Raw genomic sequence first — 26,393 nt, 5'->3', positions numbered from 1 at the left:
ATCACTTCAAACGAGTACTGTTTGGGCATCCTGTTGCAGGAGAGTAAAGAAATACTGAAATGGCAAATAGTGTAACATTTTTATTTCAAAATTAACAATAATAAAGTTTCCAGCCATAACAGAGGGCTAACAGCAGATCTCACTCTCATTCAACACCCAGATACGCACACAACATTCCTGTTGTGCAGGATCTCTCCCTGAGAAATCCCCACCCTGGGGCTGAACTGAGTTTCCAGCAGGGCAACCCCAACCATCATAGGACAAGAACCGAGACTGCCCCAGCTCCTCTGACCAGCAATGCAGCAACACCAGTCTCTTCTCCAGGGAACCTACCCTCCAAACCAAACCACTTGGACACAGGAGAACTGCCGTGGAGCCCACCTGAGGACAGGGCAGCAGCGCAAGGATGGGTAAGTTGGCTGAGTCCTGAGCAGGGGGAGACAGCTGATGGAGGGGCTGAACGGTGACTCGATAACATCCTTGAATCCAGCTTCCCTGCTTGCAGCACAGTGGGTTTGGGAGGTTTCCTCCAAGGGGCTTCAGAGTCTCCTCTTCTCAAAAGAAGCCAGAGAAGGAGATGGCAGCAGACAGGGTTTAGGGCAGCAGAGATGGTGCCTTGAAGACAAGCCTCCTGCCTGCAGACAGGCAGAACAGTTGGGGGAGCACAAGGAGAACAGACAGAGACAAGGACAGAAACCAACAGGTAACACTGACCATTGGTGTATGGAGGGCAAGGCCTCCTACAGAAGGAAATCCAAGGTCGGTTGCTCTTGCCCAGTGACATCCCAGCATAGGTAGTGCTTTGTCAGCTGGGAACAGTCAGGGTCAAGGCAAAAACCCAGGCGAGTCCACAGCTAACCTTGGCCTGCAAGACTAGCCTTCCCCCCGCCCCCACGCTACTGCGTGACTAGAGACTCCCTTTCCCTCAGCAGGGATGAAGCCTGTGATATTGGCAGAGACTAAACACAATTTATCCAGCGGAGCAGACATCTCGCAAGCCAGGCAGCCTGGCTGCCTACAGCAGCACCAGTAGCTGGTATGGCAGGCCAGGTCCTAACCCCAGGCCCTGACCCAAGGCCTGGGCCAGAAGAAGGAGCAGATGCCTACTATACTGGCAGTAGCGTACTCAGCACATACGCGAGGCAGAGTCTGCAGTTCTGTTTGGAGGGAGGGAGGGGAAAATGCACCTGAAAAAACGACTTGGGAGTTTGGCACTGTGGGGCTGCAGTCCCCGAGATGCACACGTTCAGCTGCAGAGCCACAGGGACGAGGCGCATCTCCGACAGCAAGCTGATTGACAGCAAAAATCCTTGCACACTCTGCCAAGCCCCAACAGAGCATGGAAAGGCACCTTTTCTCTTTGAGGTCATTTCTTTATAGATTTAAAAGAACAAATAAGAATAGAGGAAAAGGCAAAGAGTGCACAATCAAATAAAAAATTGCTCATTGCAACAAGACAAGAGCAAAAGTAGGGAAGTCCCTTTAACATGCCAGCAGCTTTTGCAGGAGGGACAGAGAGAGGGAGAGAGAGGGAGAGAGATCATTCCTCCTGTGTGCATAGAGGGTGAGGGCAGCAGGACTCTCCACTCAAAATCCACTGAATTCATGATCACAGTATCCTACGAAGAGCGGCTGAGCCTGGACACCACGCCTGGAACACAGCAAAGACAGCCGTTACAGAGGGGGCACCAAGAGCCCATGGTTAGGCTCCGAGTGGTTAGAGGAGCACGAGTTAGCCATCAGCACCCCATTTCAGATGCGATACGCTCAAGGACAGAGCGCTTTTCATCCTGCACTCTCAGATCACGTTTTTTTTTTTTGATCCCTTCAAGGCATAAGGGCAGTTCCCCTACAGAGGCAGGGTGGGGTCTGGTTGCCGCTTTCAGGAACAGCAAGGGTCACGGACTAGAGCCCGGTGATGCAGGAGAGGTGGCGGCTCTGACGGGTGCCCCTTCCCCATCGCAAACCCTCTGCTCAGCACAGCCACCAGCCCACGCTGACGGCAGGGGCCCTCTTGCAGCACTGCACAAAGCAAGCTCTGCCCACCCACAGGCATGAGAAACGCCTGGGAGTTTCAGTAAGAACAAGGGTCATTTCACAGCAGGAAAGACCACCTCATCCTCACATCCCACACCGTTACCCTCACTGCCGTCCCCAGGGTCTCCCTAGAGCTGAATGCCAGAGAGGATGTCTTTTGCGCTGTCCCCCCAAGCTGGCCCCTCTTCAAGCTCCCTGCAGGAGGGACAGTTACCTGAGGAGCTCGCAGCGGAAGTTGGCCAGCCGCACGTACGCATCTTGCAGGTTCCTCACTGTCTCGTTACTCCAAAGTCTCTCGGCTACAGCCCCAGCTCTTGGCCTTGAAGGAACGAGGGACAGACACACTCAGCTCGGAGGGGAGTTCAAAAACTTCCCGCAGAGACCTCTGAGCTCCCATATGCTTTGCTCCGATTTAAGACCTGAAACTGCCTCTGGAGATGCAGGTGTCAATTGAGGGAAGTTGGATTCATTACTCACAAGGCCCAGGCAGCTTTCCCCACTGGTAAGGGCATCAACACACCCAGGGGGCTGTGCTTTCTGTGAGCGGGACCACGAACACTGCCAACATGAGCACAGGCCCGGCTCTGAGAGCGCCTGGCTCACAATCCACAGAGCCAGAGAGAGCGTAGTTCACGTTTAGAGGATAGTTCACCCTTAGACAACAGTAGAGAGGCAAAGGAGAGCCCTTCCAGTTAAAACGCAGGGAGGTCTGGAGAAACACAGGGGGCCAGGTCCTGACCCAAGTCCTCCAACATAAAGCACATGGCTTCTTCATACGGGAAGATCCATTCCCAGACGCATGCAGATCAGGATGCGTCCAGACGACAGGACAGAGACCAGGATTAAACATGTACTGGTTGCAGCAGCAGGTTCTACAGGAGCCTGTTTCAGTCTTACAGACAGCCAAAAACCCTAGTTTAAGCCTCAGTGAAGCTCCTACTACCATAGACATGTTGTCGGGGACATAGTCAAGTACCATTAGGAGACCAAACTGCCCGAATTTGGTGCACGTAACTCAGTGCTGAAGGAAACAGGTCTGAGCCCTGCCCACGTGACTCGAGCTAATTTCCCCAGGACTTCTCTTACCAGAGCCTGGGGGTCAGGTTAGTGACATCCACGTATTCACCCCACATGCAGGCCTCTCCACCGATCACCCGATCCTTCTGCTCGGGGCTGCCTGCCAGAGGAGACACCATTCAGAGGACCAGGTATTGAAAGAGAACGTGTGATTTACTGCCCTGCCCACAGAGGCACCTGTAACAGCAGTGAGCTGGCTCAGCTACGGAGAGTTTAGCTTGCCCTTCTGGAAGTCCCTGCTTCAAAGCGTGGGCTGAGGGACGGCTGAATTTTCTTCTGCCTGCAGCTAGGAAACAGCACATAGCACGGGAACCAAGGACAGGGTCACTCGAGCACCTTCACATCAGCAGTGAAAACGGATTAGCAAGAGGGCCAGACTTGGCACTACCTCTGAGAGACAAGTCAGCTGCCATAAGGGAACCTGATGCAAGGAACGCACCTTCAAACTGCAAAGGCTCCACCTGGTAGGCCTGCATCCAGTCCTGCCCATAGGAGATGCGGTTGAGGTACCAGGGAGCAGAGAGCAGAGCCCTGTAGCCAGCCTTGGTGACTTGCGCCATCTCCTGCATGTACGGCGTGGAGTTCTCCTTCCACACGTGGACGATTGTGTCTGGCCTCACCTGGCCCCACAGCACAAGCACACGTGAACACCGTGCGCAGAATCAGTGCGGCAACTGAGTACCACCTCCCCTCACAAGCGGTGTCCCCAAACCATCCACACCTCTGCTGTGTAATGCCTCCCCTGAACATCCACCTCCCGCTACTCTGCCCAGGGTCCTGCCCCAGAAACAGCCCAGGACTGGTTACAGCAGAGCTATTCACGGTCCGCAGGAAGTGGTGGAATCTCCTCTGCCCTCAGGGCCCCGCTTACAGGAGGGGACAAGAGCACTTCCCTACCCTGCAGCAAGGACAAAAGCCACGGACCAAGGTTACTATGGTCACAGGGGCAGCACAAATGCTGCATCTCTGCTGCGTTGCGGCCTCAGCCCAAGGCCTCCTTCACAAAACTGCAGCTCCCAAAAGCCACTTGAATGACAGAACTCAAACGGAGAAAAGTGAGCCGGCAAAAGCCAGCAGCGCCCCCCAGGCACCTTCCTAGCCAGACAGGGCAGCTTTAACAGCAGGATAGTGCTTGGCTCAAGTGACACCAACACAAATTCCTTGCTGAGGAGACTGGGGGCAGACCAAGCGAGTAACTGCTGCTGCTCTTAGGAAGGGAAAAAGACTATTTGCAAAGCCTGTTCTGGGCAGGGTTAAAACCTGCCTGTTGCAAGTACGTATACAAGACCCTGGAGGAAAGAGCCCGTTGACAGCAGTCTGACAAAGCCAGCAGGAGGGCAGAGGGCTCCCTGCCAGCACCGTGTCAAGAGCAACCTCAATCCCCCCTCAGGGTACTTCCTGCCAGCACTGGCACGGCATCCCCAGAGCACACCAGAGAGCCCCGCAGGGGCACTGGCGCTGCTTGCCCAGGCACAGGGAATCCCTTTAGGGAAAGCAGGCAGCTCTCACCTTCACTCCATTGTCAAACACCTCCTGCCACACCACGTAACCCTTGCCAAAGGAAGAGATGATGTCCAAAAGCCTGGAACGGAAACGGTACCGAGTTTCAGATCCTCCCACCTACAATCCCCTCTCTTTGCCAGCTGCACATAGCCAAAGCAGAAGCATCAAATTTTTCCCAACACCCACAGCAAGACACGGAAGTACTTCGGGAGAAGGGTAAGGGAGAAACTCTGGCCCCTCACAGGGCTCCCTTCAGGCCTCATGCTCTCCCAATAAAACGTGGCCAGGCTATTCCCTTTGGGGTCAAGGAGCCATGCCCAAAGGTATGTGTCCTTGCAAAGGAGATACAGGGTCCCCATGACAGCAGAAGACATTTTCGTTGGTCATATACTGCAGCTACAGGTCCCGGACACAGCCAACCTTACCGCTGGACGTAGAACGACTCTAGTTTTGTGAAATCGTCACCAAATCCCATCTCCTGCATGAAGGCACGGATTTTTGGATTGGACTTCCTGTATGCCAGAGAGAAGGGAATAAAAGCTTTGCATCCCAGAGCTCTGGAGTAAGGCCAGACATGGCCCAGGCTTCCCGTGCTTGCCCCAGGCTGGCCCAGGTACTCCTAGAGCTGTGGGTGCGCTAACACCCATGGCTTCCCAGAGCCAGCGTCACTGTGAGGACAGAAACTCCACGCAGCAACACACACACAGCCTCTCTCTCTGCCTAATGAAGCGGGAGACCAAAGATCTGCAGACGAGCACGGCCAAGGATTGATGGGATAGGATGCAAGAATCCTGTGCCCACTGGCTCCCTCTTACATGCAAATAACCCTCCACTCTTGCCCTGCCTCTCCCAATCTTTTCGGGTGGCTGTTCTTTCAGGCACTCGTCATCCATCCCTAAGCACATGCCGGGTGCCTAGGCAACAGAGCACTGATCCTGTTGCAGACCCTAGTCCCAGACACTTCCCTAGCTGAACTGGATCCTGTGATCTGCACTCCCCCCAGGTCCTGTCCAGACTGACTTCAGATGGGGCATCACTCACCAGCACGTGAAGTCCACCTCGTCACCACCGAGGTGAAGAAAGAAGTCTGGGAACACAGCGCTGACCTCTTGAAAGAAACTGGTCATAAACTCGTACGTGCTGTTAAGGATGGGGTTGATGGGCCCATAGGTCCCAGAAAGATTCTTGCCCAAGTAGCAGGGAGTCAGGAGGCCTGGAGCACCTGCGTCACAACAAACCCAGTACAGTGAGGAAGGGGTTAAGCACACCCATCTTTCCCTGTATAGCCGCCCAGACCCTCCTCAGCATGGCCCAGTGCCTGCCAGGGACAGAAGGTCTAGGCACAACGCACAAGGCATAACCATGGCAGCAGAAACGCGATCTGTAGCTCAGAAAGTCTGATCTGATCAGGAGAGATCTGCTTGCCCCCACCCACATCTGCGGTCGCTGCCCCAGACACACGTTCCTCAGCGAGAACAACAGGGCTCAAGCCTCTTATACTAGACACCCCTTCTTTCCTGCAACGATTACTGCAAGGACAAGAAGCAGACACGGCCCTGTTGTTCCCCTCCCATACCAAATTTCTGCACCCTTCGTTCCAGCTAGCCCAGCCGTGGCCCCATTCCTTTATGGAGATTCCTAGGGGAAACCACACGCACAGCTGTTGGGAAAAGATAAGGCCGGTGCAGTCCCCAGCACCTGCTCCCTGTTCAGTGCATCCACTGTGGACAGGGAAGGAGAGGCAGCCACAGTTTTGGCTGAGACCACATGCACAGTGCGTACTCCAGTGTGGGCCATTTGGAGGGAGGGGAAGGAAAGAGGAAGACAAGGTAGCACTTTCTGGAGCTCCTCACGCTTCCTGTGAGACATGGACTGGGACGGTACTCCCAGCTCTTAAAAGCAGGGAGCAAATGGATCAGGACTCAGCAGCTGAGCAGAGTGAGGAAGCCGGGTCAGCTGGGTCCTCAGTTAAACCCAGGATCCTTGCTACACCCCACGAGGTTGAATCTTGACAGAGCGAACGTTCTAAAAAAGCACTCAGCTTGGAACCCAAGAAGAGATGGAAACATTTTCCCTTTGGATGTTGTTCTGGAAGTTGTACGCTGGACCCTACTTCCCCCAGCCCGCAGCCTGCTCCTCCCCTGAGCTCGCCTGTGGGACACAGCTGTCCACAGCCCGCTATTGGGATCCAGGCTGCAGAGACCCTTTCTCCCCACGACACGACTGCAGCTCTCCTCACACCTGCACCCGTGGACGGGGCCCCAGGCACATTCTGCTCCTTACCTGGACCCCATGAAAGGGTGTGACCAGGAGTGTCAAATTCTGCGATTACTCTGATGCCACGGAGCCGGGCATACTCAATCACCGTCTTCACGTCACTAGCTGTGTACACGTGGGTGATGGCATTGAAGGCTCCCTGGGGAAACACAAGGAGTCACAGTGCCTCACTCCCTTAGTATAGGGGTGATCAGCACTCCCCATGCTCAGTGGGGAGCTGCGCAATGAACAAGATGGATTACCTTCTTGCTGAGCTCTGGGAAGGTCACGCTCTCGTACGGGAAAGATGGGTCATCCACAATGTGCCAGTGGAAGACATTGAACTTGTTGTAAGCCATGACATCCTAGGAAGCAACAGGAACACAGGTGAACATGCCCTGCCCTGTCTGAAAGGTCAGCCAGCCTGTCGCAGAAAGGGCCTGAGGCGCGCCAGGTACTTGCACTCCAGAGGGACAAGGCAAACATATAAAGAGTGTCCCCAGATGCTCCCGAGGCTCCAGGAGTCATGCAGACACCTCTCTGTCAAACACACGAGCACTGCAAAGAGCTGCAGAAGGCCAGCAGCGCTCCTGCCAACCGTAAAATCTCCCTGTTTCTCCATGTAAGTAAGCCAGTGATTGAGACTTGGATGTTTAATTCTGCTCAAGATGAGGGCAGAACCACCACCCACTTTTGTCTAACATGACTGGGAAGAAGCTAGCTTTTCCCTTGCCTTGGAAACAATCTGGCTTCAGAAAGTAAACTGGGTTGCAGGGAGCTAAGATACCTCAGGATTTTCTTCCTTCTCCCACATACCAAGTGAAGTGATCGCCCACCTGAGGCAGCTGCAATTTACACTGGGCACAAACGGAGCCACGGGCGCAGAGCACTGCACTAAGAAGGGCCTGCAGAATGGAAGCATTTTTGCAGGAGGCAGACCAGCGTACAAGAATTGAGGTCATGCTGCCATGCCACCCCACCCTGCTGCTTCACCTAGAGACACGCAGGCTGGTTTTCTTCAAAACACCTAGATCTGACAAGCTCTTCCTTGATGAGCTGTGGATGGTTGCCCTATGTCCAGCTGTATGGCTGGCTCTCACTAGATGGCTCCTGTGATCTTTGGAAAGGACCAACGCAAACAAAAGGCCTCCCAGCCACCCAGGGAGCCCCTGCCTATCCCAGAGAAGGGACACCCAGCTAACTCGCTCTCTCCCCCAGACAGTGCTCGACTGGCTGTCAGCAGGGCAGGACACATGCCCCACCGCACAGGTACCCTACCAGTGTTTCCAGGATGGCTTTCAGAGGCAGGTAGTGACGAGAGGTGTCCAGCAACAAGCCTCGGTGACGGAAGCGGGGGAAGTCCACAATCTCTGTCTTGTTGACGTAGTACTGCACACAGAGCGCACGAGGAAGAAGTGAGAAGGGCTCTAAGGCAACACAGCCATTAACAGGGGAGAATCAGGGTCACCTTTGCCCCCAGGGCCAGCAGGACTAGGAAGGGTATCCTCACTGCCCAGCACGCAACCCCACAGCACAAGCCAGCCAGAAAGAGCCACAGCACTTTACCTGCTCAGAAGGCAGCGATCTGGCTGGACTCTGCCTTCGTGAATCACCATGTGGCCCGTGATATGACAGGGCTGTGCTGCCCTGCTGGAAACCCAGCAGCCCCCAAGTCCCCCAGCAATCCTTAGCCCATACCCCTGAAGGCAGGAGCATTAGGGAGAGCTGGCTCACTGCCCCGAAGCACAGCTTGCCCCCATAAGGCAAGGTCAGGACTCGTATCACTGTGAGAGCTCACATTAGCCTGCCTGCACGCAAGCCTCCCACTCACCGTGCCATCCTCATCTCTCCCAACAAGCTGGCTGAATGTCTCCAGGCCTGTGGGAAAAATCACACAGTTACTTTCTCAGCAGATCCCCCCAAAAGAACTGAGGACTATTAACAAAAGTCGATAGAAAAGAGAGGCACAGAGAGCCGCCCCATAGGCGGGGAGAGTGGGAAAGCCCATCAAAGCTCCGTTACTCCCAAATGCTAAACACATCTCACCTCTGAGAGCTCCCCAGACAGCATCTGCAGACAGCAGCAAGGAGTCCTCCGAGACGACAAGCTTATCTGAAACACAGCATGAGACAGGCCAGCCTAGGCATTAGGTCCCACGCTCCATTACACATTGCGACAAGGCATGACAGCCCCAGCTACATGGCTGCAGCTGGACCAGGCAGCGGTTTTGATAGAAGACTGCACCCTGGGATCCCAGGAAGCTGGGGAGTTATTTATTATTTTGCCTCTCCCGCTGTCTTATCAGCAACCTCAGGTAAGTCACTCCCTCCCGGCCCCAATACAGCAAGGACACCCTCAATTCGGGGGAAGCACAAAGTGCTGTATGGCACCAGTTCCAACTAACGGGTGCAGAGACATCTGCACTCCCGCTCCAAACCCCAATACTCACAGCTCTCCTTGGAGTCCAGGCTGGGGAACCCATCACAACCTGGAGTGGCCACAGAGACCAGGAGCTGGGCACAGGGCTTCTCCCAGGGTTGCTCATTCCCTGCAACACACAGGCGGCAGCCGTTAAGCCCCCTTGGCTCTCTCCCGGCTTCCCAAGTCCACTGCCTTCCTTCCAGCCCCGCTAGTGATGGAGATGCAGAACCATCTGGACTGAGCATAGCTTTTAATACACATGACAGAAACTGGCACCCCTTCTTTAACCCAGGTCAGGTCCTAGGGTGTTCAGTAGGCATTTCTTTTGACACAGGAAACCGTGACCACGTGAGCAGATCCCCACCTTCAGCACGGAGAAGGCCTGCTGGTGAGGAAGCCCCAAGGATAGGCTTCCCAGTGGCAGCTGAAAGGACCACACCGCACAAGGAGAGACATCAGAGCCTGGTTTAGCAGCAGCTCCCAAAGCGCCCTTGACATCAGGCCCTGCTCTAAGCAACAGCCACAACTACCCAAGTCTTTGCCGGGGCGGGGGGAAGAACTTTATGTTTCTAAACTCTCCCTACCTTGGGCAGAAAAAAGTATAAGCCAAAGAGCTCTCCTATGCTATCCATACTTCTCAAAAAATGCAAACAAATCCTGTAGAGCAAAAAAAGGCAGAGAATGAATCCAAGCATACTGCAAAGTTGAGCTGTTAGGGGTCACTGTAAGGCCTCGTGAAGCTAGCCCACAGCACAGAGAGGATCCTGATAGACTTCAGCACTCTGTAGAGCAGGTCCTACGTGCAGCAGCTACCAAAAAAAATCCAGCCACATTTGGACCCCAAGCAGGAGCTCTGGCCACTCCTCCCTATCTGAAGAAGCACTTTCAATGATGCTGCGCAGCCCCAAGTCCTCCCTGGAGTCCATGGGAGACGCTCCCCCAATGCCAAAGGGAGGCGTTGACCTGTTCCTGAGCAGCACGGGTCAGCCCGTGGCAGTCTCCAACTAGCAAGAGAGCAGGTTAGCTCAGCAGGGACCCTGCTGATCACAGTCAAGGTACACATCTATGCCGTTACAGCCCTCAAAGCCACGTTACTCCCAGGAACGGCACAAAACGGTCCCCGAAACCTAAAAAGCTTAGCTTTGAGTGAGTCTGGTCATAAGTCAGACACCAAGCGGCCTTCAGAGAGACCCTGGCACAGCCAGCACTGGGGTAAAACACAGACAACACACGCTCTGAAGCTTGCAGGAGCCAGGAACCACAGACGTTTCCATGAAGGCATGGCAAAACTTCTGCGGAGAGAAGGCAGAAGGGAAAAATATTCCTCAGACTTAAGTTTTCTGTTCAGTTACAGACGAGCCGGTAGCCAAGGCAACCTCACAAAGGTGCGAGCTGGCATGCCGAGCACAGCAGCAAGGCCTGCTCCCTTCATTTGGCAAGATGGCAGCTCACCAGGAACAGCCACACTCAGGCCTTGACATTTGGGAAATACCCTTTTTTTTCTTCTTCCCCTAGGGATCTTCCTGGGATAAGTATTTCCCAACCTCTTCCTCTCTCATCTCCACCCAAATGGAGGGATTTAACCAGCAGTCTCCAGGAGCAGAGCAATAGCCACAGCTCTGCTCTCCCAAGGCTGAGCCGGGATGATGAAGTCTGTCTCCAAGGTGAAGGCATTTCTGAATTTTCTATTAAGCATCAACTGTCCTTTCAGCAGCCTTGAGAGCAAACAACTGACTGACGAGCAATAAGACAAGCGCTGCTAAGCACAGCCCGTTATACTGGTCCCATCACCGCATACCTTGTTAAACCTGCGCAGGGAGACACCACCGAGCACAAGCCGTCTAACGCTGAGAGCATGGCAAGCACCAGCAGGATAAACCCAGCCTGAATGAGCTCTGGACACTCCTCAGCTGGAAGGGGAGCTGGCAGAAGGTATAGCAGAACAAAGTTTCCAAGAAAGCTTATGCTAAAACCCAGTCGCATGCACGTGACTCCTCACAGCTTTCTGAACTAAGGAGAAGGCAGGCACCAGCGGTACCAAGCCTAGAAGACAAGGTAGGCAAGCACGGCAGCAATCAATCACCTATTAAACCCAGTGTCTGAGGTTCATGGTTGCAAACAACACTATCAAGGCCAAATTGGTAGTTGGTTATTGTCATGGATTAGAAGACAAACAAGCTAAGCAACGGTCGCTAGTGGTGATAAGCCATCCGGGATGATGGGTCCTGGCATGAGCCTCACGTGGGGTCCTGAGGCACACTCTCTCAGACACCCCTCTGAGGCGCTCAGCTAAAGGACAGGAGACAAGGGAGAAGCAGCAAAGGAAATTCCAACTAGAGATAAGGAAAAAAAATTCTTCACCTGGAGGGGCCCATTTCTCCGTCCTCGGAGATATCACAAACTCAGCTGGACACAGCTCTGAAAAACCTGACCCAACTTCAAAGTTGGCTCTAACCAGGTTGGCCCTGTTTTGAGCAGGGGGTTGACCACTGACCTTTATATGTCTCTTCTAAGTTCAGTTAGTTTCTGATTTCATGTCGGAAGTCCAGAAGGAACTGAGAGTTTGGACATAGCCTACAAATCTCTAAAACGTTTTCAAACCCTGGCAATTTGCAACTGCCTGTCACAACGTAACGCCAACAACAGCTGCCATTGGGGTTAGCCCACTTGGGAGAGTGGTTGCTGGCCCTCCGCTCAGCAGGAAACAGGACTCTCAGAAACGGGCTTTCGGGGCACACATCACAACTGCAACGCTTCTGTGTTCTGCCACCGGCCAGAAGCAACACCCACGAGATGAGGCTGTAAAGTTTATCAGTTGGCACAAGCTTCCCAGAAGGCAAAAGGGAACAGCACACTAATCTTTGGGGAGTTTTAAGAGGACCTGGTTTGGGAACATGGGGCACTCGTGCCACTGAGAGTCTAGCTGATCAGACCAGCTCTGCCTTAGCACGCTTTGAACAAGTTAGGAAAAGATGATGAAGTCCCCTTAAGCCTCTGCAATTCAACCAGTATGCCTGTTTGTTGAATTGACATACTAGCTTTCTAAAACAGCAAGAAAACTATTTCTTTATTTTCTCTGTTGATAGAAACTATTTCTTTCCATACAGGATTTCCATTGCCTGCTATTACTAATCACTCATGGGGATAAAAAGGAAGGCAAGGGGGGGGGGGGGAAAAACCCTAAAATTAAGCATGTGTAGTTTGAGTTCCACATAAAGCAGGGTGTACAGGAAGTGCTGAGTATGCACACGGACCTTGACCCGGTGATCACAAGATCCAAGTGATGTGACAGTCATATTTCCCTCTGACAGGGACAGGACAACAGGAATAATTATACTAGCCATGTTAAGTTTAGATCCTAGCAGCAAAAAGAAACAAAAGGGGTCTTTGCAGCTATCGTATCAAAATGTATTTCTATTGCTACTTACAGGCTTGGACTTAGGAAATAAAACAAGCCAAACAGTTCTTCTCAGTGTTTCAAGCTTGTCTTTATCAAGGCATGATACAGTCGAGATGAAGCAGAGTAGTTTCCAGTGCCGTCACCCTTCTCTGCTTTCATCAGCAGCGACAGAGTTCATGCTGACATTTAAAACATTGGGAAGCAGAACTACTAGCTCTTTTTGATGAATGGAGCATTTCATGTTTCTCAGATACAGCTCTTCAGGCTGCCTGCAGACCCACGCAGGCATTAAGCATCAGTGTGTGCTGGCTCCACGTTTGCAACGTTTGCCTCAGCGAAAGCAGCCAGGGAATTTACTACGTTTCATCCTATACACACCACCGGTGCTACCATGAAGAAGTAGAGGGGCAATAAACAATTACAACTTGTCCCAAATCAAGCCTGGGCTCTCAAAGCTTTTGCTTTTCCTCACCTTACACTATAGAAAAATCCAATACGAGTCCAAGAGTCACTACCTCTCTTTGCCAGGAAGGTCGTGGGACGTCGGGATGCTTAACATCTCACCTGACTTACTAAAAGGTGCTCCCAGACAAAAACAACACCATAGCAAGCATAGGTGTCCGCTTGTGAGAAATGAGCAGGAGGCAACAAAAGCGTCTTTCCCCAGTGCAAAACATCACGCTGGACACACAGACAACTGCTACAAAGAGGAAGAGCCACCAAAGCTGGAGCAATTGCAACACTGCCAGCAGCTCTCGCCACAGTCACGAGGAAGAAAAGGAAGCAAAATGAAGCACTGGGGAGCCAAAACGCAACCTGAAGGAGATAAAGTGAAACGAAAAAAAGAAACAGCAAATTGACCCAGTAACTCCCTGAAAGAAATGCCAGATAACTGGCACTCACTGTGCCATATAGGGCTATTTTTTTTTTCTTTTAAAACACGAGCCCAGCAAGTGCTTCCCTGCATACACCCAAGAAGCGCTGCCCTTTACTGTGAGAAGCAAATCAAGTAACTGAGTCATCAGGATGCAGGCTCAGCCATCTGCCCCAGCTGAATTAAAACAAACAAAAAAAAATTTTTTTTTAATTAAAAAAGCAACAGGCAGGATTCAAATTACTAAGACCTGACTTTTCAGATAGGGAGCACGAGCTGATCGTTGAAGCTCAAGATCCATCTGGGCTGCGCTCCCAAATTCAGAATCGTTACAAACTCGAGCAAGTTGCTCGGTACAAACCAGTTTATTTAATTCCCCAACACCGAAAAAGTACCCCGAGACTCCTGCACACGAGGGTGTGATGTACTCCAGAGCAGACCAGGACAACGATCTAACGGCACAAACGCGAACGAGTGGCAACACCCGAGGCGCTATCAGTTATTTCAATAACTGATCACTGGGCCAAATCATGACGGCTCACACGAGTAGACCGTCATGCAAAACCCACGGTGGGACCTGGCAGCAAGCACCCTGCGGACCCCAGCCTGGGGGGAACATCCTGCTGCCGTCCGCTCCTTGGGAGAGGAACGTCCGCTTGAAACCCCGACAGACTTTTGCCCGTCACGGAGACGTTCCCCTTCCCCCGGGCCGGAACCGGACCCGTTCGAGGGGCAACCAACCACCACGTCAAGGCGTCGCGCGGCCTGCCGCAAGCGCTGCTCGACACCCGCGCGCCTCCCGCCGCTCCGACGGGCGGCCCCGGCTCCCCGAGGCCCGCGCTGCGGACGCGCAACCTGAAACGCCCGGCTCCTCGACAGCACGAACCAGAGCTGGTCTGGCCCCCTGCACCGCAGGGAAAGCGCTTTCAGAAGAGGAGGAAGCGGGCGTTTCACCTGGGCGACGCCCGGGTGCCGCGGCTCGGAGGGCCGGCCCTTCGGTTTGTTAGCGCGGGAGTTCATCGGGTTCAGCCGCAACCACGCAGGGATGCCGGCGAGCAGCTTCTGCACGAGGCGAGCGATCACTTCGGGGGGCTTTTCACTCGTTTCAAGGACGGAGGCCGGTGAAAGGCGGCACGGCACGGCACGGCCGCGTCCCGCCGCCCGCGCTGCCCCCGCCGCCCGTCCCTCAGCCCGGCCGCCGCCCCCCCGCCTCACCGTGCGCGCGGGCGCCGGCGAAGAGCAGCTCCCAGTAGCGCTGGAAGGCCTGGTCGAGCACGGCGCAGCCCGGCCCCACGGCCGACGCGGCGGCGTAGGCGAAGCCGAAGCGGCGCGGCAGCAGGAGGCAGCGGCCGCCGCCCGGCGCGGCTCGCTCCGCCTGCGGCTGCGGCCACACGGCGCCCGCCGAGCCCAGCGCCGCCGCCAGCGCCAGCAGCACCCGCGCCGCCATGGCCGCGCCCGCGTGACCGCGCGGCCGTCGCCTAGGCGACGCGGCGGCCATGTCGGCCCCTGGGCGGCAGCACCACTCCCGCCCCGCGCTGCCCCCCGGCCCGCACAAAATGGCAGCCCCCGCCCCGCGCCCTGCCCCGGGGGCGGCCGCAGGCGGAGCGGGGCGGCGCCCCGGGGCCCGGCAGCCCCCCCTCCCCCGGGCGGCAGCCTCGGGTCTCCCTGCCGAGTTATCGGCAGGACGCCCCGCTGCCGCTTCACCCTGAGGTCGGCTCCCTGCGGCGGGGTGAGCCGGAGCCGGTGGCTCCCGCTCGCTCCCCGCCTGCCAGCCGGGGACGGGCGCACCCTAGTCCTGCCAAAGCAGGAGCTCGCAACGGGGGGCCGCGGGCCCCGGCCGCCCTCGGGCGGTAATCTTGGACCGTTGGCTCGCTCCGGTTTTGGGATGAAAGACGGGAGGGGGTCGTTGCCGGAGTGAAAATCCCCCAGAGCTGTAGTCAAGAGGTGGCCTTCACGGCCGCTCGCGCGCGTTTCGACGCTCGCCTGCGGCGGGCCGCGTGGCTGCCGCCTGCCCCGACCGGCCGTGCTGCCCCTGCCCAGGCCCGTGCCTCTTTGCTGTGTACTTCTAAACAAACGAGACGCTGCACAGCCCCGCAGCCCAAGCGTCTTCGGTTCCATGCTACGTCATTTCTTCTCCTAGCCCTACTCTCGAGATGTTTTTTTTTTTCCTTTCAGTCTCCCCCTACCTTGTTCCCTTCTAGCCGGGCCTGCCATCACGCGGTTGGAAAAGTCAGAGTGAAGTTCGAGGCATGCACGCTCTCGTGGAGTCTCAGCAGCTCCATTTGGAGTTGGAAGAGAAAGATTAATGTTGTTAAAAACAGCGTTTCACATGCACTGCTTTTAGGTTGTGTGATTAAGCGCACGTGCGCTTCGAACGTGCCTTGCTTTTTGGCGTGTGAGAGCTCTGTTATTGGTACAATGTGTTTTTATTAACAAAGCAGATATAAATCAGGGCCGCTGCACAGGTTTCCAAGGAGATGAAGGTAACTGGTGAAACGTTGGTTAGGTTTTGCACAAAAGTGCTTCCTCCTGTGGCGACATCTCATGCGGAGTTGTCTTTCGAGACTCATGCGTTGTGACCCAATTATCAGTCCTCGATCATTTCGGCAGGGCTGCCGCGTGCTCAAGCGTAGTACTAAAACTCCAATTACGTGCGGATAGCAACGCCAGCACAGGCAAGGGAAGAAATTACTGCTCAACTGTTAGAGGCACGTTCTCAGAGGATTTAGCTTTTAGGAGAAAAAGCCATAGGCTGAGCTCTGGTGTGGCAGCTCCCCTTGTGCTTCTGAGCCCCCTCAGCCCCAAGTGAACTCGACATTTTGCCTTCACCCTCCCACCTCTGCATTTCTCAGCGACAGTCCTGAGTCAAGTGAGGACACTTAGCCCAGGAGAAAGCTACTCGAGAAAGCTACTCGATCCAATTCTTACTGAGGAAAGAGCTGTTTTCCTGATACCAGCCATCCTGAACAAGCAGTGAAGCTGCCAGAAAACTCAAAGCTATTAGAAATGCTGCAAGATGCAAGCCGCAGGCACGAACGGCAAACGGGAAATGAAACAAATGCCATGGGAGAAAGCAGGACAAGGGAGAGGGCCTCAGCGCGCTCGAGCAAGATAAAAACAACGTTTTGCAAAAGCAAGCAGTGGTGGACACCGCCATAGAAAGGTCTGGGGGAATGTAAGCGATTCTTCTTCCAGTAAGCAGCACAGGGAAAGGGGAGGGGGTGAATCAACAGGAAAAAACATTTTGCAGAAAAACCCTCAAGCACAAGGAGCTCAGACTGTCCAGTGTCAAACTGCAAGCCTGTTTGCTGTTGCTAACACGGGAAGGTGTATGGCTGGGTGCGCCTCACAGCTTCCTGCAGACCTTGGGATCACAGCTTCTGGCCCAAGTCCACTGAGAGCGCAGGACTCGCCCTGGCCTTCCCAGCTGGGTCTTCAACCCGAGCGTGGTCACTCCATCCCTGCCAGCACCCACCTGCAGAGGCCCTGTGCTTCCAGGGAGCGAGGAGAGCAGCTCAAGCCAGCTCCTGCAGCGGCTGCTTTCAAAGCTGCCTCCAATAAGTCTTCCCGACAGTCCAATTTCCTCTCTTCAGGCTACGGCTTATCCTTTGGGTCTCCTGCAGCCTACAGCTGATAAGCGCAGAACTCAAAACCTCTCATCAATGTGGCCAAAATTTTATGTTATGAAGGCATCAGGACAAACATGGAGGCTGAGGGTGAAAGAGGAAAGGAGCTTGGAGGGAGCATGGGATTTTCCAGGGGTTGGGGGATGAGACGTCAAGAGGGATGAAGCGAGGTGCTCGCCAGGGGCGAGGGAGTCTGTGAGGTGTCAGTGAAGTGGGGGGCTGTCATGGAGTTAGAGAGGCTGCAGAGATCTGGAAGCGATCACAGTGGGGCTGTGGGTCTAAACATAACTGTGGGGATTTCAGGAGGTTGATGAGGACAGGTAGGGGGATCTCAGGCAGGTGAGGGCAGAAGGGGTGACTAAGGGGCAACCATAGATATGAGGTAGCTAGAGTCCTTCAGGTCCAAAGGGACCAGCTAATGTTGCCAGGAGCTCAGCACCTACACAGTGCTGCATCCTTCCTCCACATCTCCCTATCAGGAGCAGCAAGGCCTGGCTGCCCCCTAAGGGAAGGCAAATTGGGAGCCGAGGGTTGCGATACCACAGGCCAGGCTGTCACCTCACCAGTAGAGCGCAGTCCCAGAGCAGTTAAGCCAGGCAAGCCGAGCATGGTGGTGAGAGCAGCGGAGCCTATCAGCCCTCCCAGGGTCACGAGGCAAAAGCAATATACTGAGTCAGGTCTGAGGTCAATCTGGGAAATCCAGACAACTCAGGAACAAGGCATGAGAGCAAGTACACCTACACCACAGCTCAGAGAGGAGGTAGCTGCTCAGGCCTGGGCTGAAATGGAGCTCCTGGAGCAGAGGGTGCATGGGTGGGGGTCTCAGGTGAGGCCAATTGGTGCAATTAAGGCCTATTGGTGCCCTTGGCCCTTGATAATCCCCACCCACCCCTTCTGTTCCCTAGAGAGAGGTGTCAGGACCCCAGTTCAGCACAGTGTTTTGGCATGTATGAAGCTGCTTCCTTATGGTTCCCCCTGACTCCTCTGTCTATTGCTCCAGGATGTTAACCTCATAGAGCTGTCTGCCTCCATCCATAGATGTGTCAAGTGGCAGGAAGGAATGTGGGTGCCTGAAAGATGGAGCAGTGCGAGGGTATTAAAACCTACATTGGACCTCTGGGAAAATAGCTCCATTCATTCTTCTTACTGAAGTTTTCCTCTGCTTGTCTCAAGGCTACCGCCTGTCTACACGCAACTTCCTAGGTCTCGAGCTTGGTGTGTTATGTTTCCCTTTGCAAACTGCTCCCTCCTTTTCTGACAACATCCATTGATTCCAGTATCTCTGGACTGTTCCTCAAGAAGCTTCACTGTATCAAAACTGCAGGAGAAAAAACGCGGTTTGCTGCTGTGTTACATTATACAATCTCAGCAACATCAGCAGGGTTACTCCCAGTGCATGAGACTGAAATCCAAGAGTGCAACGGCTTATCTTCCTGGAGGCTGTGGCCCTGGCTTGAAACAAATCCTTAATTCAGTCTGTTTAGGGTGGCATGTTCACCACACTCATGTCAAATGTTGTGATCATAGTTTTCAGTCAACATAGTCAAGTCTTTTTGTGTGTTCTGTTGTTGTTGCTATTTTAGGGAACCTGATGTCTCCAGGGGATGACTCAGAGAAGTTCCTCCATAGCTGGCCAGCATTAATCTAGACTAACAGTCTGATTCAGGAGTGCATCTTTACATGAGAAAACTGCTTAAGCATGCGCTTAACTTTGGAGCCTCTGCTTAAAAGGACTGACTCGCATGCTTTCCTGCATCAGCCATAGAGCAGCAGTGGCCAGAAGTCGCTGAGAATGGACATTTCTTCTATAGCCCTTATGAAGGCAGCTCATGGTCTCAGAGCATTTCTCAAGGGTGATATATCCATCTGGCAAGACTGGCTTCTTCTGGCTAGTTCAGCAAGGAACGAGCCCAGAGTAAACAGGGAGACGGAGGATTCAGAGCTTACTTGTCCAGCCACAGCACATCCTCTCGTCCTAACCGAGGTCCCCAGCCCCGAAGCGGGGATGTTCCTGTTAAGAGGCAAGTGCCCGTTCATGCTGGTGCCCTGGGCTATGCTGGGTGGCTGAGAATATTGCACTGCGCTCGCTATGTGATACCATCGCACAGATAACTGCAAGTGTCTCTTGTCCTCTTTTGATGGCAAGAGCTATCCCATTCCCGGCAAAAAGCGAAGTTGCTGGGGGACTCCAGAGGGGACTGCTGCACCAGGGCTGTGCTGGATTACCTGCTCTCTGTGTGAGGTGGAAATCCAAATTCCTTATTCTGCCAGAGGTTGTTTTAAAGTCTGGCCAGTATTTCGCACTTGGATCTTTCCACTTTGGCGGTCCTTGGGGCATGAGGATGGTCTTTGGGCTATCAGTGCAGTTCCTTGTTCCACAGCATTTTTTAAGTATAAAACCATCTATTATGCTGTGTAATTCCCTCTGACATTGGCTGCATCTGCATGTAATCAGGAGGGTGTTTTGCATACACATTCCCCTGCTGGTGAGAAGCGTAAAAGCCAGTGAAAGGGGCATGGAGGAAGCTGGTCGGCCAGTGGCTCCAGTCCACCCAGACACCTGCTCGAGTCCTGCTGAGCGTGAGCACGTGCGTAAGCGTTTTGCAGCCCTGGAGTCTCATCTGTCCTGCCCACTGTGAAGCTATGCTGGGCTCGCTTTCTGGGATCAGTTTGGTATGTGTGATCATGGAAACATTCATAAAGCGCTCCCATGAATTTCCTGTTTGTTTTGCTGTTTGAGCCAAACACTATTTAAGCACACTTGCTCCTGAATGAAGTCCGCTCCCAGGTCAGCGGACCTGCTGCTGCTGTTGTGGATTGAAGAGGGCTTTGGAAAATGCAGATCATCTTTTGGGAATGCCTGCAGACCTCCGACTTGAATTTTGATGTCTCAGATAAAGAGCTTTCTGGGCAAACTTACTCTTTATTTGCTCGTTTACATACCCTTTAATTCTTGCCAAAATAATTATGATATTTAATTGGAACCATGAGGGTTGCAGCCATGGGGCACTGCAGTAACCTTACATGTGGTGGCGGTGCGGGGGGAATCAAGGTAGGCATGTGCTGGGGTTTTGCAGGCATGCTCCCTCATGTTGCGTATCTCCATGTTTTAGGAAGGATGTTGCTTAGAGCAGTGTCACGCAGGAGCTGGCAGGGAGGAAGCCATCTGCATGAATCAGTGCCGATGTATCTGCTGTTCCAGCTCTTGGTTGCTCCGTGCAGCCACAGTGTATGCTCTGCTGGAAGCAGATGACAAGGATATGTTTCCTCCTTTGGGTTGACATCGCCTGTCTGAGAGTGACTCTCCCAAAGTTTGGTGTGGGATAAGCACGTACCAAGCAGCAGCAGCAGCAGGCCAGCAGCCCAGGTGATTTCTCACCTTACCAAACAGGAGCCAGGCCTTGCTGTGGTATGAGCTGAACCGGGGCTTTTTACTAAAGCTAAACTTAGTGTCATAGGACAAACAAGTGCTGGTAGCTCTTGCTTTGGCAGATCCGAGCGCTGCCTCCCAGCCTCTGCCAGAGATACCTGCCCCTGAGGGGGGTGGCGGGAGGGAAGCCGTGTCCATGCCCCAACGCTGCAGCGCCAGACTGAGTGAAGAGGCTGAGATGCTCGCCGGCAGGCGTTCCCATCTGCCGCTGCCGCTACTGCAGCGGTTTCGCTGAGCAGAGGGATGCTTGCATCTTGAACGCTAACAAAAGCCAGCAGAGTTGATCCTTGAAGCTTTAGCATGTGCATGTAGATGATCCTAAAAGAAAGAGAGCCCTAAATCCATGCCTGGTGTATTTTGATTAGCTGCATCCTTCACTAACAGCCCGGTCCGTATGGAACATCTGTGTTTTGGGGGGACTGGAGCAGGCCAGTGTATGGCAGTCTGCCCTATCAGTGCTTTCAGAGCCGCAAACGCATGTCCCGGCACTTTTCAGAACGCAGGCTGCAGGGGGATTACTTCTTATAGCTCTGCATTTTCCACCTTGTCCACTGCATGTCACGCTATATGCTGCCGTTGAGTGGCTTAGCAGATGCATGTGGTAAATGAATTTCTCAGCACAGATGGAGTTCAGCAGAAGGGACCTCTTCAGATGAGAGAGCACATGTAAGGGGAGCGAGGCCTAGGAGATGCAGTGCTAGCAGACAGGAGCATATCTCAGCTCTGGGCATGTTTGAGGAGTGGTACTTTAACAAGTATGAACTTAAAAATGGAGTTTAAGGCAACAAGTTTGAGGTGAGATGTGTTAATCAGTCTGCAGGATTTGGGTTCCTGACTGCAGAAATGATGCCGAGTTCAGCCCGGAGATATTTGCACTATTGGTATTATTTGCAAAGCTTTTTCCCTCTGGACTATGTGCAGCTTGCACAGCTTTTGGGTGGCTGAAAAAACTGCAGTGATCTGAGGGGCATCTCAACTCAGGCTTGCAGCTGAGGTAGTTAATGGGTGTGCTGGCAGCCGAATCAAACCCAAGGGAGGGCATCAGAAGCTGGGCACAGAGAAATCTCCTGGCTTTCTTTTTCCCAAGCTCCACATGTAGGGGAGCTCCACATTTATTGGGCGATAGAGAAGGGCTCTTTCCAGAGAGCCGTCTGCCCAACCCAGCTGGCCCAGGAGCGATGGAGCAGGAGGGAGGCCACAGTGCAAGTGGGTGAGATACGGGCTTTGCTCCAGGGCACTTCTGTGGCTTTTTGGTAGAGTCAAGGGGTGCTCAGGCTGGATGGGAGCTGGGAGTGCTTGTGTCGGTGCTGGATGGAGATCATTTTAAACATAGGGCCCTGCCGGGCGCTCGCAGGCAAGAGGGAGGCTGCTGTGACTTGTTGTGGAGGCTGAATACACGTGGCTGCTGTCCCTGCTGCCTCTTAATCATGTCTGTGGGTCTAAGCGATCAGCTGAACCGGAATCAATCAAGAGCCTGTGCACGTGTGCTGAAAAATTCCTCAGTCTAGAAATGAAGTGAGTGTGCAGACAGACCCTGCTCCCGTAAATCCCTTAAGCGTGTGCTTAACTTTACGGAGGAAGGTGATTACAATGCAATATTTTATTCTTGTCAGCTTCAGTGCTAACAGTTACTAGAATCACTTGTGCAATTAACCTTTTGCAAGAATAAAATGAAAAAGCACCAGGTGCCTATGGAGTTCTAAATCATTTTTCAGATTGGACAGAACAGCAGTTTTCAACTTTCTTCTGCAGCTGGAGTCCTAAAATTTCCAGAGGCAGTGCAGGTATCCTCGTAACACATTGAAGGCAGCAGCCCTGCTTTCCTCAGGTACTTTTCCCTGCGAGGCTGCGGGCACCTGGGGCTCCACAGGCTTCAGGGTGACAACCACTAGTTTGGAAACTTTATAAGGAAAGGAAAACCAAGAATAATTAGAGCAATGATTTTTTCCAAGGGGCATAGCTAAAATTTCATATCAAGGAATATTTTTGAGAAGTGTGGATTATTGTTTTAGCTGTGCTCTTTAAAAGCAAACTAGTCTTGTCATTAAGTAAGACTAACACTCGGAGTTCAGAGGGATAACCACGAGCAAAGTGGCGATAATATGTCTTGCAGGGGAGAAGTCAGCTCTTCTAGCGTAAAGATAAGGCTGGGACTGCAGGAGGAGAATCATATTTCTGTGCCTGTGGGATGGCATTCTTTGCTGCACAGAGAAGATCCCATCACTCCTTATAAACGTTTACTAACGGGATTATATGAGAAAGGGAAACAGTTGGGTTTGAAAGGTAGCAGTTGTCTAACATCTCCCCTGTGTTGGTTGAGGAGGAAGAGAACTAGAGCGCGCTTACTGCGGTTGTATCGGGGGCTGCCTTGACTGCTGGTTCTCGCAAAGGGACGGTGAAATTTTGTTAATGCCTGGAGATTTGTTGGCACATTGTGAGCCTGAACTCAACCTGGTTTCCTTGCTATATACATGACCAAGAGAGTATAAATGTATTTCTAAATGACTGTGCTTTGTGCTACTGAATGCGCTGTAGTGAGATTACCCTGCACATTGAGGTGGGAACGTGCTACGCCAGAAGGAGCTGCAGGCGTGGTTCTTCCCCCACGCTGTTCAGAAGGGCTGTGCACGGTGATCGTGTCCATTTGGTGTCTAATATCTCATCTCACAAGAGATGCAAAGCTAGTTATCCCACTGTGAGTGTCCAAGGGAGGCAGATACGTCAGAAGAGGTGTGGGGAGAGAAGACAGCCCTGAGAACGGTGAGCGTCTGGGATAGGGAATCCAGACACTGCTCTCCAGAGCCTGGAGGGAAGCTGTGCACCCTCATCACTGATCAGGGCTTGGGGGGCTCACACCAGCCTTCAGCTTACGTTACTGTAGCCAGTATCTGGGCCCTGAAGAGCTGCAGATAGTCCAAGGCGCACGAGAGGACCGTGCTTTGGGAAAGGCTGGACTCGTGGGCGCTGTGCAGCATCGGCAGGGGCCAGGAGAGGGCACCGGGGAGGCGTTCACAGGCCCCGGGCAGCCTGCCCCGCGCCAGGCGGTGTCAGGGGCCTGCTGCAGGTCTACCCCTGCCCAAATCCGCCACCCTCAGCGCTGCCCTTCTACCTAGGTGGCCCCAGGAGGAAAAAGCAGGTTAGCAAAGACAGAGGTAGTCTTGTCCCAGAGAGGAAAGTCATCTCCAGCAAAGGGTTGGACCCAGTTTTGTGGGTCAGCAAAAACATAGCCTATGGGAGCCAGCAAAGCTCTGATAAAACAAGAGCCTGATGTCCAGGCAAAACCTCTCTGCAAGATTTCTCAGCTCCCTGGAGTCCGGCAGACTCTGCGGCAGATACGTTGCCGTCCGCTGGCTCACGCCTGCTCTCCTCTTGGCCAGAACCCACGTCACGAGCTGGGCCTTCAGTGCAGAGCCCCTGGGGGTGACACCCACCGCTGGGACAGCGCGCCTCTCCGTGACCTCTCCTGCTCCAGGACACCCAGCTGTGCTGGGCAGCAGGCGATGGCCAGGCTGGGCAGCTTGTCTGGCACGGAGGCTCCAGGAGCAGGAGGGAGGCTCCAGCGCGGGCCCTGCAGCATCAGAGGAGGTACAGGCGCCGCGAGGAGGACGTGTGACAGCCAGCTGAGCCACAAACACTTGACATGTGAGATGGGACAAGCCTGGCAAACGTCCAGCTGGTAAGTTCAGAGCTGAACAAAGCCAGTGCTATTTATATTTATGTAGGGCAGGATGATTAATGCCCAGGCCTTTGCCATCCCCAAAAAGTAATTAGGAAACTGGCTTTATTTACCAGCTGGCTTGGCATGAGGCAATATATGTGGCTGGCCCACAGGCCTCCCCAGCTCAGCCTGAGCCTCCCAGCCCCTCTGGGACGGCACTCCTGACCCTGCTCCCGCTGCTGCTCCCAACCTTCTCGGGGCAGGCCAGAGCTTGGGGACAGCAGGCACCAGCTGCCCCGCTGCAAGCTGTATGTATGGAGACAGAGGCAGGGCCCCTTGCAAGGAGGGTCTCGGGCTGCAGGCGTTACCCCTCCTGCCTCCTAGGACCCACTGCGGTCAGAGCCGGTGGCTGCTGGGGCACACTGCCAAGCTCTCGTCTTTCCCTGGGGAAGAGGAGTGTTTGCAGGGGCTCGCATGACAACTGCTTGGGGAGGACACGGGGCAGTCGTGACTGCGGCAAATTCACTTGAAGCTGCTGTGATGCCAAGAAACACCCAGGACTGTTCTTCAGAGCTGCTTGTGTATCTCAAGATGCAGGCTGGTAGGCAGTGAGGTTTCTAGAGGCACCTACCCAGGAAGTCGGACACCTAATCTGCTTGGATCCACAAGGGCACCTACCTGTGTCACTCTGAACTTAAACCCCTGGCACAGCGGCCATCATTACGCTTTATAGACACCACCAGAAAATAAACACCCCTCTAGCTTTTTGGAGGTGCCTTCTAATTTTCTGCAAGTGCCGCTGCCTGTTTCACAAGGTCTTTGTTATTTGTGCTGCGTTAGTACTGAGGAAGCAGGAGCTGGGAGCAGGATCCCGCTGCGCAAACACAAAGCACCGCGGTGACTCCTGCCCAAAGAACTGATAAAACTCGCCCCACCTGCGCTGCATACCGTGAGGCTGAGTCTCCCTTGCCCTCCAGGCGCGAAGCCATTTTCATCCAGGCAAAGCAGGTGAAGCGCGTGTTACCACATCACAACAGCCCCACTTCACCCGGCTAGAAATGACTCTGCAGGGCACGAGGAAGCAGAGGTGGAGAAGGTGGCCCCGGAGCCCTCCCGGGGCTGTGCCGCCTGCTCACATCCCTCCACAGTGAATCACAGCAGAGGATGTGCTATCAGCTGGCTCCCCTCTGGGCCAGCCTGCAGCCGGTTACCAAGCCAACCGGAGTCCCCGGTGCCCCCCGCACGGCGGCAGGCAATAAGCCCAGCTAGCCTCGCCTGCACCTCAGCCAGGCCGAGCAGCGAGGAAAGCTCAACGGCGGGGAGCAGGCTGAGCGGCCCGGCAGGGACGGGCCCACCAGGACGCAGCGCTGGCCCTAGGCGCCCGGCTCAGCCCCAGCCGCTCGCGCAAGAGCCAGGCCTGCTTTTGCAGGGCCGCGAGGCCCGCTCTGCCCCCCTCCTAAACGCCGAATAAGCGACGACGCGGCCTCTTCGCACAGCGCTTACGCTGCGAGGAGCTTCCCCGGGGCTGCGCGGCCCAGCGAGGAGCGGGGGCCCAGCCCGACGGAGCCGCCGAGACCCGGCCGCGCTTATCCCCGCTGCCCCCAAGCTGAAGCAGGGAGGTGCCGCCCGGCGCGGCCGGGGTCACGCGAGGCCGCCTGTTCTGCAACCGGGGAAAGGCGGCCGGCCGGCCGGCGGCACACCGGGCGCCGGGGCGGGGGAGGGCCGCACGCAGCATGGCGCACACAATGCCCGCGCCATCCCCAACATGGCCGCTGCCCGCCTCCCCCCCCCACTCCGCGCCACACTCAAGATGGAGTCGGGTCGGGGGGGGGAGTGGCGCGCACTCCGGATGGCCCTCCCCGGCGTCGGCGCCTGAGGGGAGATGGCGGCGGCGGCGGCGCAGGCGCGGCACGTCACGCCGCGGCGCGTGACGCGCCGCGGCGTGACGTGCCGTGCGTGCGCGGCGCGCGGTGACGGAGCGGGTCCGCCGCGTCCCTTTGTTGGCTCGGCGGCGGCGGGCGCTGCGGGGCGGCGGGCAGCGAGCGGCCGCGCCGGGCCGGGCCGGGCCGGGCCGCGCCGGGGCAGCGCGGGGGCGGGCGGGCGGGCAGGCG

At 54.7% G+C, this 26,393-nt stretch overlaps 1 protein-coding gene across 1 annotated transcript; it reads right to left on the bottom strand.

Annotated features, from left to right (window-relative positions):
* Positions 1-67: 67 nt before the first annotated feature.
* On the bottom strand, positions 68-15,023 carry HEXA (hexosaminidase subunit alpha). The gene is made up of 14 exons (XM_068958317.1): positions 14,784-15,023; positions 9,323-9,421; positions 8,920-8,985; positions 8,705-8,751; positions 8,152-8,262; positions 7,137-7,238; positions 6,901-7,033; positions 5,659-5,839; positions 5,043-5,129; positions 4,624-4,696; positions 3,554-3,734; positions 3,124-3,214; positions 2,252-2,356; positions 68-1,651 (listed from the first exon to the last, which is right to left on the bottom strand). Exons 1-14 carry the CDS (start codon positions 15,013-15,015, stop codon positions 1,588-1,590), a joined length of 1,572 nt encoding a protein of 523 aa, XP_068814418.1. The 5' UTR covers positions 15,016-15,023; the 3' UTR covers positions 68-1,587.
* Positions 15,024-26,393: the final 11,370 nt, after the last annotated feature.

This window comes from Struthio camelus, chromosome 12 (genome assembly GCF_040807025.1).
Source record: "Struthio camelus isolate bStrCam1 chromosome 12, bStrCam1.hap1, whole genome shotgun sequence".
Taxonomy (NCBI): Eukaryota; Metazoa; Chordata; class Aves; order Struthioniformes; family Struthionidae; genus Struthio; species Struthio camelus.
Note: the sequence above shows the minus strand (reverse complement) of the source record. Positions and strands in the feature narration are given on the sequence as shown.